This window comes from Acipenser ruthenus, chromosome 51, assembly GCF_902713425.1.
Source record: "Acipenser ruthenus chromosome 51, fAciRut3.2 maternal haplotype, whole genome shotgun sequence".
Classification (NCBI taxonomy): Eukaryota; Metazoa; Chordata; class Actinopteri; order Acipenseriformes; family Acipenseridae; genus Acipenser; species Acipenser ruthenus.
The window spans coordinates 8,620,693-8,637,363 of record NC_081239.1 but is presented as its reverse complement, the minus strand read 5'-3'; the positions used below and the strand labels follow the sequence as shown (position 1 = coordinate 8,637,363).

The window sequence follows — 16,671 nt, the reverse complement described above, 5'->3', positions numbered from 1 at the left end:
ACAGAGCGCTGTTATATTGTATTATTTTGAAAGGTCCGGGTTGTAGTGTGGTAGGAGCGCGTTGTTTTATCCGTTCAGACACTGAGGGAGAGCAGAGAGGAGGTGAGAGAGTCTGCATGGAGCTCTACAATGTGTTTATAAACTACAGAGCGCTGTTATATTGTATTATTTTGAAAGGTCCGGGTTGTAGTGTGGTAGGAGCGCGTTGTTTTATCCGTTCAGACACTGAGGGAGAGCAGAGAGGAGGTGAGAGAGTCTGCATGGAGCTCTACAATGTGTTTATAAACTACAGAGCGCTGTTATATTGTATTATTTTGAAAGGTCCGGGTTGTAGTGTGGTAGGAGCGCGTTGTTTTATCCGTTCAGACACTGAGGGAGAGCAGAGAGGAGGTGAGAGAGTCTGCATGGAGCTCTACAATGTGTTTATAAACTACAGAGCGCTGTTATATTGTATTATTTTGAAAGGTCCGGGTTGTAGTGTGGTAGGAGCGCGTTGTTTTTGTGTGTGTGTGTGTTGTATTTGTGAAGCGGCGTGTCTGTGTCAGCGCGTTTGTTTTTCTTCTCATCCTCTCATTCACAGTCTGTGTGTTTCAGGGCTGACAGCTTCGCGGGTTTCCAGACAGATTCTCATTGTTCTGAAAGCGTCTCGCGGGTCAATACGGGGTTCGTTCTGTTACCCTGAGCGCGCGCCGGCTGCTCTTGGCTGCTGTCTTTCTGACGTCACACGCAGCTTGTGGAGAAGCGCGTCTCCAAACCTCGCAGCGCAGCTCAGTGACGCGCTTGAAAACGCGACACAACATTCCCTAATAACACTTGCCATGCATTATGACTTCAAAGCCATCAGTGTAAGGCGATGACCTTATTATTTATTGATTTTATTTTACTTTATTATTTCTTTGATCACCAATTGCCACAGCAACACACTGTTTATGTATGTAGTACTTATTTTAAGGTAATAAATAAACACAATTCTCTAGGGATTTATTTATTTTTAATTCTTATTACTCTCTTACATCTCATTACATTATGTATGTGTGTGGAGATTAGATAAAGGACTATTTGGAAGAGAAAATAGGAGGCACTTTTTTACACAGAGAATTGTGAGAGTCTGGAGCCAACTCCCCAGTAACTTTGTTGAAGCGACACCTTGGGATCCTTCAAGAAACAGATTCTAATAATAATAATACTAACAATCTTTAGTGTTATATAGCGCCTTTCACAGTGGACCACCATCACAAAGCAGTGTGTGAGCTGTGCATCAGCTGCAGAGTCACTTACAACAACGTCTCACCTGAAAGACGGAGCACAAGGAGGTGAAGTGACTTGCTCAGGGTCACACAATGAGTCAGTGGCTGAGCTGGGATTTCAACCGGGGACCTCCTGGTTACAAGCCTGTTTATTTAACCACTGGACCACACAGCCTCCTAAAAGGAACAATAAGCTCCTAACAACCAGGTTTGAGGACAAAATGACTCCTTGCTGATCAGTCTTTAAGAGAATGTTTTATAAAACACCAAACATACTTATTTAACGAAAAGAGAACTATAGTAACTTTCATCCATCATTCTTGAGATTAGAGAGATAGAATTCTATAGCACTATATTTAAATAAATGCATTTCTTTTTCAGCTGCTACTAAGCAGAATCCTGTGTGCTGCCATGGACAGTGTGAAGATGGAATCTGTCCAGATTAAAGAGGAGTTCTCTGAACCTGAACTTGTCCCCTTTAGAGCGGAGGTCGCTGGGCTGGCTTCCCTTCCCATTAAACAGGAGCTCTGTGAGATGCAATGTGACAGCAGTCAGCCAGAGGTATCTGAGATTAAAGCTGAGCACAGTGAATTGGAGATCTCTCAGACAGAAGAACCCCATCCTGTGAAACAAGAAGAGGTGCTGGAAATTAACCATATTAAACAGGAGCCCCCTGAAGTAGAGTTTGACCACATGGAACCAGGGAAGGAAGAATCCGAGGACTTCAAACCAAACATCCCTGAGCTGGAGAGAATCTGCGTGAGAGAGCAAGGCGATGGAGAGGAAGGCTCTCCCAACAGCACGCAAGGAGGTGGAAAGGAAGACAGACGCTCACATTCAGAATGCAGTCTAGCAGGTGAGTGACTCCCAGTAGCTGTGACATTGTCATTCTAGATTGCGTGATTGTGTGGCAGAGAGGGAGGGAGGGAGCATGTGGGTTACATTACTAGCTATTTGTTTTTCCTGTACCACTCACACCAGTTCAGGATAGGACTCACTACTGGTGATCTTAAGATACAGATATAAGCCCCTTTCACACGGGCACCCCTACCCGATTATACGAAGGGGGAGAAGAGCTAAAGTACTGTATATAACATTAGAAATGTTCAGTGTCTAAATAGAGGGATATTATTGTGCATGTGTAGCGTTATTAGGGGTGCTTGATTCCGTTTCATTTATTTTAGACTTTTAGACTTCTACAAATAGTTAGTTTAAACGTTCAAGTAAAAACATTGAGAGTGCTATATCTTTTTAAATAAATAGCTTTCTGTAAATGATCGCATAGCCTATGTGTCTGTAAAAAGGTCTTCTGATTGTTCAGTGTTTAACCTCAGCTTTTCAGCTCTCCTTAAAAAATGCAATTGATCCTGTTAAGTCGAGGTGCAGTCGGCACCCTCATTTTGTATTCGATTATCGTATAGACATTTATCAATGATTATCCATGCATTGAGGTTTTATTTTTCAAAATAAACAAATATATATATATATTTTTTAACAGACGCTCTAATAACTAAAACAGTGTGTGTATAATAGTTAAACAAAAAGGCACGACTTGCATTCAAATGAGAACATTTCAATTATATAAAAAACAAAAAATACAAAGGACTTACATTTAACAACTGAAAAGAATATGCGTGCGTCTGCATCAGATTAACATTGTAATAATAATTTAAAATACTGTATTTAACAGAAGTAATTTCTGAACTATGGTTGTTCAGTACTGTTCACATTTTATGTCCAAAAGCAAAGCGTTTGAATTAATCTCACAAACCGTGACTAATGTAACAATTGTACTAAATTCAGCTTATTTTTCTATAGTATTGCCATATAATCCAAACACAACATGCTTTGAAACAAAAGGTAATTGGTAGATTTTATAGATAAAAAAAGTGTTGCCTTAATTTTTAAATGAAGAAGCCGTGCATCCAATAGGCCTGCTTGTGATTAATCTTCTCCAAGACGAATGTAAAGGCTTGAAGTGTGTATCCTAGCAACGCGCTGATCTGCCGTACCAGCACACGAAGCAGCACACTCACACTCAAGGATTTACTGCAAACCAGCAAGACTCAAAATCTGGATCAACAAAACACATGAACTTGTTGAATCAGTTGTAATCGTCTCAGTAATCAACCATGGTATTGTGTTTTCAGCCAGAGTTTTATCACGTTTCCTGCACTACCAGCCATGCACTTGCATTGTTGTTTGCCTGGGCTCCACCTCCTCCTCACTAGATCCAGCACCAGTAGTTATATTTTCATGTATTTTAACATTGTTCCTGTACTGCTGCTGTAACTAAGCTCTGCAGAGCACAGTCTCCCTTTATATCACAATGTGCCCAGACAGCGCTTCGGTTATTTAGATCTCCTAAAGATAACATTGATAGTCATGAGAGCAAAAGCATGCTGGAAACTGCGAGGTGAATATCCAGTGACAATGATGTCACGTGACAAAGGCAGGAAATGGACAACGAAAGAAAACTGAGTAGCCGTTATTTGCAGATACCCTCTTCATCTTAATATTTGACCTGCACATTTGACAAAGTTTAAACAATTAAGCAAAATTAAAAACATTTGACACTTTGCTAACGTTTAACCATTTAAATTCTAAATGATTAACACCCCTAAACGTAATGCTATTGAAAAATATATAATTGTAGGGTGTTTTAGAGGAAATAGACCTGAAACATTACAGGAGAACTCTGAGGGCAGATTTTGATCCCAGGGCTCAGTACTCACCAGCGTCAGTCTTTACTGACTTTGCTTTTACACATAAAGTAAAGACTATAAAGAGTATGTAGCGGGGTTCTGAAAAATATAGCGTTCTACGTCCCCACGTGTTGCTACAACTGTTTAAATAACGCACCTGTCATTTCTTTTCATTGTTCACTTCCAGACAACTTTTAACACATGACTTTAGTCTGTTGCAAAGCTCTTTTAGAAATGTCTGCTCTAGTGCTCTGAGGTTTGAGATCTGTGCTCTAAATCACTGCAGGAAGAGAGATCCATAAAACAGGGGTGAGTCTGATTAATCGAGTATTCTAAATGAAATTACTACTCGAATACTGTGATCAAGTTTCGAGTACTCGTTAATTTCTAAAACAAATGGAAAAATTAGCTAACTACACCCGAAAAAGCTTGGCATGGTATTTTGACAGAGGAGCAAGTTAAAAGTGATCAGCCACTACAATTGTCACCTCACTGATAACTGACAGGAGGCGGGGCTCTTCCTTACCTAGCTCTGCTATTGGCTAAGGGAGTACATGAGCAGTGAAAATAGCATCTTTAAAAAAAAAATGCAGTGCTTGGAAGTATTTTGAAAAAAGTTAAACAAGATCACCGTGCAATGTAATCTCTGCAGCACAAGCATTTCATATTGGGGCAGCAGTGTGGAGTAGTGGTTAGGACTCTGGACTCTTGACCGGAGGGCCGTGGGTTCAATCCCCGGTCTGGGACACTGCTGTTGTACCCTTGAGCAAGGTACTTTACCTAAGTTGCTCCAGTAAAAACCCAACTGTATAAATGGGTAATTGTATGTAAAAATAATGTGATATCTTGTAACAATTGTAAGTCGCCCTGGATAAGGGCGTCTGCTAAGAAATAAATAATAATAATAATAATAATAATAATAATAATAATAATATAATATTGTAAATCAGCAAGTACATTCTCAATCATCTAAAATGCCAGCACCCATCTGCTACTTTGGAAGAAAACACAGAATGTGGCAAAAAACAAGCAAGCAGTGCATCTTTTACTGTGTGCAGTGAGGATGTGAGGCGTCTCGACTGAAACAAGCAAGCAGTGCATCTTTTACTGTGTGCAGTGGGGATGTGAGGCGTCTCGACTGAAACAAGCAAGCAGTGCATCTTTTACTGTGTGCAGTGGGGATGTGAGGCGTCTCGACTGAAACAAGCAAGCAGTGCATCTTTTACTGTGTGCAGTGGAGATGTGAGGCGTCTCGACTGAAACAAGCAAGCAGTGCATCTTTTACTGTGTGCAGTGGAGATGTGAGGCGTCTCGACTGAAACAAGCAAGCAGTGCATCTTTTACTGTGCACAGTGGGGATGTGAGGCGTCTCGACTGAAACAAGCAAGCAGTGCATCTTTTACTGTGCGCAGTGGAGATGTGAGGCGTCTCGACTGAAACAAGCAAGCAGTGCATCTTTTACTGTGTGCAGTGGAGATGTGAGGCGTCTCGACTGAAACAAGCAAGCAGTGCATCTTTTACTGTGTGCAGTGGGGATGTGAGGCGTCTCGACTGAAACAAGCAAGCAAGCAGTGCATCTTTTACTGTGTGCAGTGGAGATGTGAGGCGTCTCGACTGAAACAAGCAAGCAGTGCATCTTTTACTGTGTGCAGTGGGGATGTGAGGCGTCTCGACTGAAACAAGCAAGCAGTGCATCTTTTACTGTGCGCAGTGGAGATGTGAGGCGTCTCGACTGAAACAAGCAAGCAAGCAGTGCATCTTTTACTGTGGGCAGTGGGGGTGTGAGGCGTCTCGACTGAAACAAGCAAGCAGTGCATCTTTTACTGTGTGCAGTGGGGATGTGAGGCGTCTCGACTGAAACAAGCAAGCAGTGCATCTTTTACTGTGTGCAGTGGGGATGTGAGGCGTCTCGACTGAAACAAGCAAGCAGTGCATCTTTTACTGTGTGCAGTGGAGATGTGAGGCGTCTCGACTGAAACAAGCAAGCAGTGCATCTTTTACTGTGCGCAGTGGAGATGTGAGGCGTCTCGACTGAAACAAGCAAGCAGTGCATCTTTTACTGTGCGCAGTGGAGATGTGAGACGTCTCGACTGAAACAAGCAAGCAGTGCATCTTTTACTGTGCACAGTGGGGATGTGAGGCGTCTCGACTGAAACAAGCAAGCAGTGCATCTTTTACTGTGTGCAGTGGAGATGTGAGGCGTCTCGACTGAAACAAGCAAGCAGTGCATCTTTTACTGTGTGCAGTGGAGATGTGAGGCGTCTCGACTGAAACAAGCAAGCAGTGCATCTTTTACTGTGCGCAGTGGAGATGTGAGGCGTCTCGACTGAAACAAGCAAGCAGTGCATCTTTTACTGTGCACAGTGGGGATGTGAGGCGTCTCGACTGAAACAAGCAAGCAGTGCATCTTTTACTGTGCGCAGTGGGGATGTGAGGCGTCTCGACTGAAACAAGCAAGCAGTGCATCTTTTACTGTGTGCAGTGGGGATGTGAGGCGTCTCGACTGAAACAAGCAAGCAGTGCATCTTTTACTGTGTGCAGTGGAGATGTGAGGCGTCTCGACTGAAACAAGCAAGCAGTGCATCTTTTACTGTGTGCAGTGGGGATGTGAGGCGTCTCGACTGAAACAAGCAAGCAGTGCATCTTTTACTGTGTGCAGTGGGGATGTGAGGCGTCTCGACTGAAACAAGCAAGCAGTGCATCTTTTACTGTGCGCAGTGGGGGTGTGAGGCGTCTCGACTGAAACAAGCAAGCAGTGCATCTTTTACTGTGCGCAGTGGGGGGGTGAGGCGTCTCGACTGAAACAAGCAAGCAGTGCATCTTTTACTGTGTGCAGTGGAGATGTGAGGCGTCTCGACTGAAACAAGCAAGCAGTGCATCTTTTACTGTGTGCAGTGGGGATGTGAGGCGTCTCGACTGAAACAAGCAAGCAGTGCATCTTTTACTGTGTGCAGTGGAGATGTGAGGCGTCTCGACTGAAACAAGCAAGCAGTGCATCTTTTACTGTGCGCAGTGGAGATGTGAGGCGTCTCGACTGAAACAAGCAAGCAAGCAGTGCATCTTTTACTGTGGGCAGTGGAGATGTGAGGCGTCTCGACTGAAACAAGCAAGCAGTGCATCTTTTACTGTGTGCAGTGGGGATTTGAGGCGTCTCGACAAACAAGCAAGCAGTGCATCTTTTACTGTGCGCAGTGGAGATGTGAGGCGTCTCGACTGAAACAAGCAAGCAAGCAGTGCATCTTTTACTGTGGGCAGTGGGGGTGTGAGGCGTCTCGACTGAAACAAGCAAGCAGTGCATCTTTTACTGTGTGCAGTGGGGATGTGAGGCGTCTCGACTGAAACAAGCAAGCAGTGCATCTTTTACTGTGTGCAGTGGAGATGTGAGGCGTCTCGACTGAAACAAGCAAGCAGTGCATCTTTTACTGTGTGCAGTGGAGATGTGAGGCGTCTCGACTGAAACAAGCAAGCAGTGCATCTTTTACTGTGTGCAGTGGAGATGTGAGGCGTCTCGACTGAAACAAGCAAGCAGTGCATCTTTTACTGTGCGCAGTGGAGATGTGAGGCGTCTCGACTGAAGCAAGCAAGCAGTGCATCTTTTACTGTGCGCAGTGGAGATGTGAGGCGTCTCGACTGAAACAAGCAAGCAGTGCATCTTTTACTGTGTGCAGTGGAGATGTGAGGCGTCTCGACTGAAACAAGCAAGCAGTGCATCTTTTACTGTGTGCAGTGGGGATGTGAGGCGTCTCGACTGAAACAACAAGCAAGCAGTGCATCTTTTACTGTGTGCAGTGGGGATGTGAGGCGTCTCGACTGAAACAACAAGCAAGCAGTGCATCTTTTACTGTGAGCAGTGGGGGTGTGAGGCGTCTCGACTGAAACAAGCAAGCAAGCAGTGCATCTTTTACTGTGCGCAGTGGGGATGTGAGGCGTCTCGACTGAAACAACAAGCAAGCAGTGCATCTTTTAGAGATATGAGGCGTCTCGACTGAAAAAAGGCTTTTTGTTTATTAAGCCATATCCACACGGAACGTGAGCAACACAAGCAAATAATTTAGAAGTCATTGCAGTCAAATGGGAGTATCCACACCAGCAGCGAGTGATGCGAAAATTTTGAGAAAATTCTGCGTCGCTAAAATAGAACTTGTTTCTGTTTTTATTTTTTTTTCATTGCGCAACTGGAATGAAGCTGACCAATCTGAAGTAAGGTTAACACCCTTGACAGACATCAAACACACGCCTCAAAACACGTCCCATCCATGGGGTGAGGATGTTAACACTTTTATCTGAACACAACACTTCATTTCAAATTCGGGATACATGTTTTTAGTTTACTGATAGAATGTCTGAATGCATAGAAAATATAATCATTCATAAGTAAATGAAATCAGAGACAGCTCAAACACATGATCTGATGTGTCACAGTCTTCAACAGTGTTTATGAAGAAGTGTAGCAAAAAATAGATTTGCAGAACGGCACATAATAACACGGATAATAATAATAATAATAATAATAATAATAATCATAATAATAATAATAACAACATAATAATAATGATAAAGATGGTGATAATGTAGTGCTCAACAACAACATAATAATAATAATAATAATAATAATAATAATAATAATAATAATAATAATGTTGCACTTTAAAATACTTTAGTATTAAGTAATGTGTATATATATTATTTTACAATGGAGTTGCCAGAGATCAGGATAACCTTTTATCAAAACAAGCCCTGTTTTGTAAAGACAGCCCATCTCTAGTTTGTCCAATAGGAATGCATGGGCTGGGTCATGTGTTTATTTCCAGTCTTCTGGATCCTTTCCAACATTGACATTCGGTGACTTCGCTCGCGTCACTCTGTTTGGTGTGGATACGGCTTTAGAAGTGACCTTTCATTCAGATTTAAACTGCAAACTATCCGGGCAATGCTAAACCTTTATATATATATATATATATATATATATATATATATATATATATATATATATATATATATATATATATATATATATATACAGTGCCGTCCTACCCCACAACTTCCAAGTGAAAAAAATATTCTAGAAATTTGTAGAAAATTAATTAAAAATAAAAACTGAAATAGCTTGTTTGGATAAGTGTCCACCCCGCTTGTAATAGCAATCCTAAATTAGCTCAGGTGTAACCAATAGCCTTCAAAATCACACACCAAGTGAAGTGGCCTCCACCTGTGTTAAATTGTAGTGATTTCAGGATAAATTCAGCAGTTTCTGTAGGTTCCCTCTGCTGGGTAGAGCATTTCAAAGCAAAGACCATGAGCACCAAGGCGCTTTCAAAAGAACTCTGGGACAAAATTGTTGAAAGGCACAGATCAGGGGATGGGTACAAAAAAAATATCAAAGGCTTTGAATATCCCTTGGAGCACGGTCAAGACGATTATTAAGAAGTGGAAGGTGTATGGCACCACCAAGACCCTGCCTAGATCAGGCCGTCCCTCCAAACTGGATGACTGAGCAAGGAGACTGATCAGAGAGGCTACCAAGAGGCCAATGACAACTTTGCAAGAGCTACAGGCTTTTATGGCCAAGACTGGTCAAAGTGTGCATGTGACAACAATATCCCAAGCACTCCACACATCTGGTCTGTATGGTAGGGTGGCAAGAAGGAAGCCGTTACTCAAGAAAGCCCATCTTGAATCCCATTTGAAGTATGCAAAAAAACACGCAGGAAATTCTGTAGCCATGTGGCAGAAAGTTTTGTGGTCTGACAAAACTAAAATTGAACTTTTAGGCCTAAATTCAAAGCGTTATGTTTGGCACAAACCCAACACAGCGCATCACCCAAAGAACACCATCCCTACTGTGAAGCATGGTGGTGGCAGCATCATGTTATGGGGATGTTTCTCATCGGCAGGGACTGGGGCACTTGTCAGGATTATTATTATTATTTATTTCTTAGCTGATGCCCTTATCCAGGGCGACTTACAATTGTTACAAGATATCACATTATTTTTACATACAATTAACCATTTATACAGTTGGGTTTTTATTGGAGCAATCTAGGTAAAGTACCTTGCTCAAGGGTACAGCAGCAGTGTCCCCTACCAGGGATTGAACCCACGACCTTTCAGTCAAGAGTCCAGAGCCCTAACCACTACTGCACACTGATAGAAGGGAAAATGAATGGAGCAAAGTACAGTGAAGTCCTTGAGGAAAACCTGCTGCCCTCTGCAAGAAACCTGAAACTGGGATGGAAGTTCACCTTTCAGCATGACAACAACCCAAAGCACACAGCCAAATCTACACTGGAGTGGCTAAGGAACAAAAAGGTAAATGTTATCGAGTGGCCCCGTCAGAGCCCCGACCTAAATCCAATCGAAAATTTGTGGCATTACTTAAAGATTGCTGTCCATCAACGCTCCCCAAGGAACTTGACAGAGCTTTAACAGTTTTGTAAAGAAGAATGGTCAAACATTGCCTAATCTAGGTGTGCAAAGTTGGTAGAGACCTATCCCAACAGACTCACAGCTGTAATTGCTGCCTAAGGTGCTTCCACCAAGTATTAACCCAGGGGGGTGGAGACTTACCCAATTATGATCTTTCAGTTTTGTAATTGTAATATATCATTTTTTTCTCAATAAAAACTTTTTTCCCCTTAACAGTGTGGAGTATGGTGTGTAGATAAGTGGAATAAAATCCTCATTTAAATGCATGAAACTCTGAGGCACTGACACAACAAAATGTGAAAAAAAGTTCAAGAGGGTGTAGACTTTCTATAGGAACTGTGCATAAGAACATAAGAAAGTTTACAAACGAGAGGAGGCCATTCAGCCCATCTTGCTCGTTTGGTTGTTAGTAGCTTATTGATCCCTGAATCTCATCAAGCAGCTTCTTGAAGGATCCCAGGGTGTCAGCTTCAACAACATTACTGGGGAGTTGGTTCCAGACCCTCACAATTCTCTGTGTAAAAAAGTGCCTCCTATTTTCTGTTCTGAATGTCCCTTTATCTAATCTCCATTTGTGACCCCTAGTCCTTGTTTCTCTTTTCAGGTCAAAAAAGTCCCCTGGGTCGACATTGTCTATACCTTTTAGGATTTTGAATGTTTGAATCAGATCACCTGGAAATATCTTATTATTCGAAAATTCCCACCACTAACAAAAAACGTGAGTGTTGTGTTTGTTCGTTTGTCTAGTAAACTGTTTGTTTGTTTCTAAGACTACTAACACTGTCCGGAGCTGTAGCCGCAGGCCAGCATCAAACCCGGACACCAGCACTTCCCTCACCACAACAAATTGTATTACACACCACGAGCACTAAAATCACTCACTAAAGAACTGTGTCTGTGTTTTGTGTTACATGTGGGTGTTAAAAGAACGGGACTTTTTGTTACGGGTCAAACCCGGGGATTCTAATCGAAGTGATACACACCACTGTATCACTTTACAACAGTATTATTTACAGCGGATTGCCATCAGCCTCTGGACATTGTGAAAGCAATACACACCCTTGCACCTGGATATAATTGTCTGTCTGTTTTCTTGCACCTGGATATAATTGTCTGTCTGTTTTCTTCTGCACTGCTGCATTGCCTTGACCTGCACTCACTTACCCACTTTGCAACAGCGTCCCTATGTGTGGTTGCTGCTAATACTTTCTAAGGACCTGTCACTGTTATGAGTAATTAGAGGTTGAGGTATATTCGAATATCTTATTATTCGAAATTCCCACCCCTAACAAAAAACCTTAAGTGCTCTGTTTTTTCTGTTCCATACCACATCATGGATCACTATTGCTGTGTTACCTGACAATGTTGGCAATAATCCTGACGCTATCAGTGCACTAGTGTGGGCATTTTGAAAAGGGCTTTGAAACATGCTTTAAAGTTATGTGTAAAAAGTTGTCATGATGTTAGCATTGAAAATAAATGACAGGTATGTTATTTAAACAGTAGTATTGTATTATTATTATTTATTTATTTCTTAGCAGACGCCCTTATCCAAGGCGACTTACAGTCGTAAACAAAAATACAGTTCTAGCAACACATGGGGATGTGGAACGTTATATCTTTGGAACCCCACTACTTACCCTAAGTTTTTAACTTTAAGCTGGTGTAACTCAGTGCAAGCCCCCACAGCTGAAATTCATATGCTTTAATCCACTCCTCCACCATTGTTGAACTCCATGGCAGTGCTTAACAACACAGTGGGGCTCGGGCACAGAAATATCGCACGTGCACGTCCAGCGATCTTTGAGAAACTGCCTCTGCACAGGGGATACATAATTCTATGGGGTACAGAAATCTGCATAACACCCGTCAGGACAATTTGATTTTGAGATGCATGCCTCGTTCGAACGTCAGTGAAGTCAAGTTTTATCTGTATATCTAGTTTGCCTATGTGTTAATCCGGCCCTGCACATGCCCTGAGAGTTGATTCATACATCACTGCAGATGAATGTGATACATCCGGCGCAGACCCCATGCGATTTCAGGTCGCAAACGCATGAGAAAAGCCTGTACGACTTTCCAAAAAATAGGCATGTCGCAAGAGTGTGTGTGACGTAATTCCGACCTGTCACACAGGGTCAGAGACCCTCGACAAATTATGTCGGAATCTGAATTATGAACCAACCTTAAGCCTACAAGCAGCCCCTCTTACTTTCTTTCCTGTTCATGTTTTCCAGGTTCCAGTCCAGCAGCTAAAGCGAGGGCAGACAGTGGAGAATATCCTGACTGTGGGAAAGGTTTCACGCAGATAGGGCATTTAAACAAAACCCAGCGAACTCACACTGGCGAGAAACCGTATCACTGCTCTGACTGTGGGAAGAGTTTCAATCATTTTAGAAACCTAAAACAACACCAGCGAATTCACACAGGAGAGAAACCGTATCACTGCTTTGACTGTGGGAAGAGTTTCAGTCAGTTAAACAGCCTTGTTTTACACGAGCGAACTCACACAGGAGAGAAACCGTATCACTGTTCTGACTGTGGGAAGAGTTTCAGTCAGTCAAACAGCCTTGTTTTACACCAGCGAACTCACACAGGAGAGAAACCGTATCACTGCTCGGACTGTGGGAAGAGTTTCAGTCGGTCAGACAGCCTTGTTTCACACCAGCGAACTCACACAGGAGAGAAACCGTATCACTGTTCTGACTGTGGGAAGAATTTCAGTCGGTCAGACAGCCTTGTTTCACACCAGCGAACTCACACAGGAGAGAAACCGTATCGCTGCTCTGACTGTGGGAAGAGTTTCAGACAGTTAGGAAGCCTAAAAGAACACCAGCGAGTTCACACAGGAGAGAAACCGTATCACTGTTCTGACTGTGGGAAGAGTTTCAGTCAGTTAGGAAGCCTAAAAGGACACCAACGAACTCACACAGGAAAGAAACCGTATCACTGCTCTGACTGTGTGAAGTGTTTCAGTCAGTTAGGAAGCCTAAAAGGACACCAGCGAACTCACGCAGGAGAGAAACCATATCACTGCTCTGACTGTGGGAAGAGTTTCAGTTGGTCAGACAGCCTTGTTCCACACCAGCGAACTCACACAGGAGAGAAACCATATCACTGCTCGGACTGTGGGAAGAGTTTCAGTCGGTCAGACCACCTTGTTTCACACCAGCGAACTCACACAGGAGAGAAACCGTATCACTGTTCTGACTGTGGGAAGAATTTCAGTCGGTCAGACAGCCTTGTTTCACACCAGCGAACTCACACAGGAGAGAAACCGTATCACTGTTTTGACTGTGGGAAGAGTTTCAGACAGTCAAACAGCCTTGTTTCACACCAGCGAACTCACACAGGAGAGAAACCGTATCACTGTTCTGACTGTGGGAAGAGTTTCAGTCAGTTAGGAAGGCTAAAAGGACACCAGCGAACTCACACAGGAGAGAAACCCTACCACTGCTCTGACTGTGAGAAGAGTTTCAGTCGGTCAGACAGCCTTGTTTCACACCAGCGAACTCACACAGGAGCTAAACCGTATCACTGCTCTTGCTGTGGGAAGAGATTCAGTCAGTTAGGAAGCCTAAAAAAACACCAGCGAGTTCACACAGGAGAGAAACTGTGTTGCTGCTCTGACTGTAGGAAGAGTTTCCATCTTAAACAAGCCGTTCAAAAACACCAGCGAATTCACAGAGGAGAGAAACCTTAAAGACTGTTTTGTGTATCACTCATAACCCTTTGTGGTCCATTTTTTCAGCATGTATGTTTTGTGTATCACTCTTAAGAGCATGCATTTGAAAATGTAAAAATGCAAATCCACTCTCTGGCTCTCTGTCAAAGTGGGCGGTGACACTAACACGTCACAAGAGGCTTCTCTGCTGTCAGTTTAACTCAGGCTGTCAATGCAGTCAGTGCCTGGGAGCGGGAATATGCAGAAAGGAAACTATTCCACACCTCATCTGATGGACGAGTTGGGATAAATCAATAACTCAGTGTGGAAATGAGTTTCAGAGTTTAACATTTGAACTTCATTAACTTGAAAATAAATAAATTGATCAGAATGAGTATCCAGACCCCTGATATAGCATCCCAGAGACGAGACTGCAGCGTCCTTACTGGGCAAAAGCCTGGAGGATGGGTCTTGGAAATTCATCACTGTTCAAAAACGTATGAAAACTGATAGTGTTGCATGACTGTATTATGACATGAATGAGTGAATATTGCGTGACGTGTCGCTTTGCAGCGTGCATTGTCCATGCTTGTGTTTGTGTTGCTTTTGTAAAGTGCCTCGAGTAATAGCAGTGCAGCAGGCATGTGTACGGATCTTGGGTACAGAAAGTCATAGCGGTCTCATCCCTTGCACTTGGTGACAAATTCCCAATGAAAATGTAGCTGAGCTATGACTATTAATCAGGGTTCGTACGCTAGTCTGGAACTCTGGAAAAAGTATGGAAAAATGCAAAACTGATTTCCAGGGCTTGAAAATGCTTGAAAAACCACGTCTCCGTTATGAAAGTCTTGAAAAAGTCTGGAATTTTACTAGCATCACGGGAGAATGAAAATGATTCTGCGATTACTTTTATTATTAATAGTAATTGATCTCTAAAGCGGGTCAGCAGCTCTAGCAGTAACTGTCTAGACAGTTTACTAGTAGCAGCTATGTTGCTTGTGACCAAATCCCATGAGGATTGCCCCGTTTAACACCCCTGACAACATCCTGACAACTCAAAAGCAATCCTATCCAGTCAGCGCACTGGTATATGTCACATGACTCTGCCTGCTCCAGTGAAACAAAGGGTAAAATGGAGTCTACGACAGCCAAGGCTATGATTTTTAAACAAAGTTACAGACTGGAATTGCAAGCTACTGTACTCTGCTCACCGAGATTCACATTTTGTTATCTTGTTGTTACCTTTATTAAATCGTTAATGTTATTTCCCAACCCAGGAAAAAAAAAATCGAATACGATAGTTAGGGTGTATTCAAACTGGGTTCATTTCAAACATCCTCAGTTCGGTTCGTTTGCTTTGAAGCAGTGTATCAATGTGCTAGCTGTTCACACTTGCCTTGTATACAAACGTACTGAGTTTGTTTGGAAATTAACTGGGGCTCGTTTTCGTGGTTCACTTCCGTGTTTTCCCAGGACTCAGTTCACTTGTGTTCATATTGAAATAATCAGGGCAGCAGTGTGGAGTAGTGGTTATGGCTCTGGACTCTTGACCGGAGGGTCGTGGGTTCAATCCCCAGTGGGGGACACTGCTGCTGTACCCTTGAGCAAGGTACTTTACCTAGATTGCTCCAGTAAAAACCCAACTGTATAAATGGGTAATTGTATGTAAAAATAATGTGTAAAAAATAAATAAAGAATTGTATGTAAAAATAATGTGATATCTTGTAACAATTGTAAGTCACCCTGGATAAGAGTGTCTGCTAAGAAATAAATAAATAATAATAATAATCAAGTGAACTTGTTTTTTATTAATAAAAGACCATCGGATGTTTACATTTTCTGGCATTGCTTCTTCACACTATGTAAATATTCAAATACAATAGTAGTACAGTAGCTACTGTATATATTGTTTAATGTTTTGCTTTTTTTCATTTATATAAAATCCTTGTATATTGAAAAAAAGGTATTGTAATAATTGTAATAATGACAGCAGATATAAAGGAATGTATTGTTTAGGGATATAGCTCCTCGTGTAAAACATTAGAATAGAGTGTGTACAGCGATGAATAAATAAATTGTGTTTTATTTCATTTATGCAAGACAACAGCGAACACGTAATTCATACCTGGAAACTATCTGTCAAACTCTGAGACTGACATCCTGCTGTATAGCATTGTTTTCTTTCTTTAAGTTTACTAAACCAAAATCAGGAACAGATAATAATTTAGAAAAAAAATCTGGTCCTTTTTTTAATATAATACTTTGTATTTGTTTGTTTTTTGTTTTTTTTGCAGCACTGGTAAACACACCAAGCATAACTTTAACAAACAGACGTTTGTTAAAAACTGGATAACAAGCCAAAAACGGAATGTATAACTTACATACTGTGCTATATTTTATAATAAATTTGGTTCTTGCACACTCCCTTGCAAAAAAAAAGAGGTTATAGCAATCGCACCAGCTGACCGGAGCCACGGTAATTTTAATAAATTCCCAGGTATGTAATAAATATATATAATATATATATATATGTGTGTATGTATGTGTGTGTGTGTGTATATATATATATATATATATATATATATATATATATAATGTACATATTGTAGCAAATAGAGGGATGTAAAAA

At 41.9% G+C, this 16,671-nt stretch overlaps 1 protein-coding gene across 1 annotated transcript; it reads left to right on the top strand.

The window, feature by feature from the left end:
* Positions 1 to 854: 854 nt before the first annotated feature.
* On the top strand, positions 855 to 16,213 carry LOC131722787 (zinc finger protein 883-like). Its single transcript, XM_059015862.1, has 2 exons — positions 855 to 2,103; positions 12,616 to 16,213. Exons 1-2 carry the CDS (start codon positions 1,659 to 1,661, stop codon positions 14,079 to 14,081), a joined length of 1,911 nt encoding a protein of 636 aa, XP_058871845.1. The 5' UTR covers positions 855 to 1,658; the 3' UTR covers positions 14,082 to 16,213.
* The last annotated feature ends 458 nt before the right edge of the window (positions 16,214 to 16,671 follow it).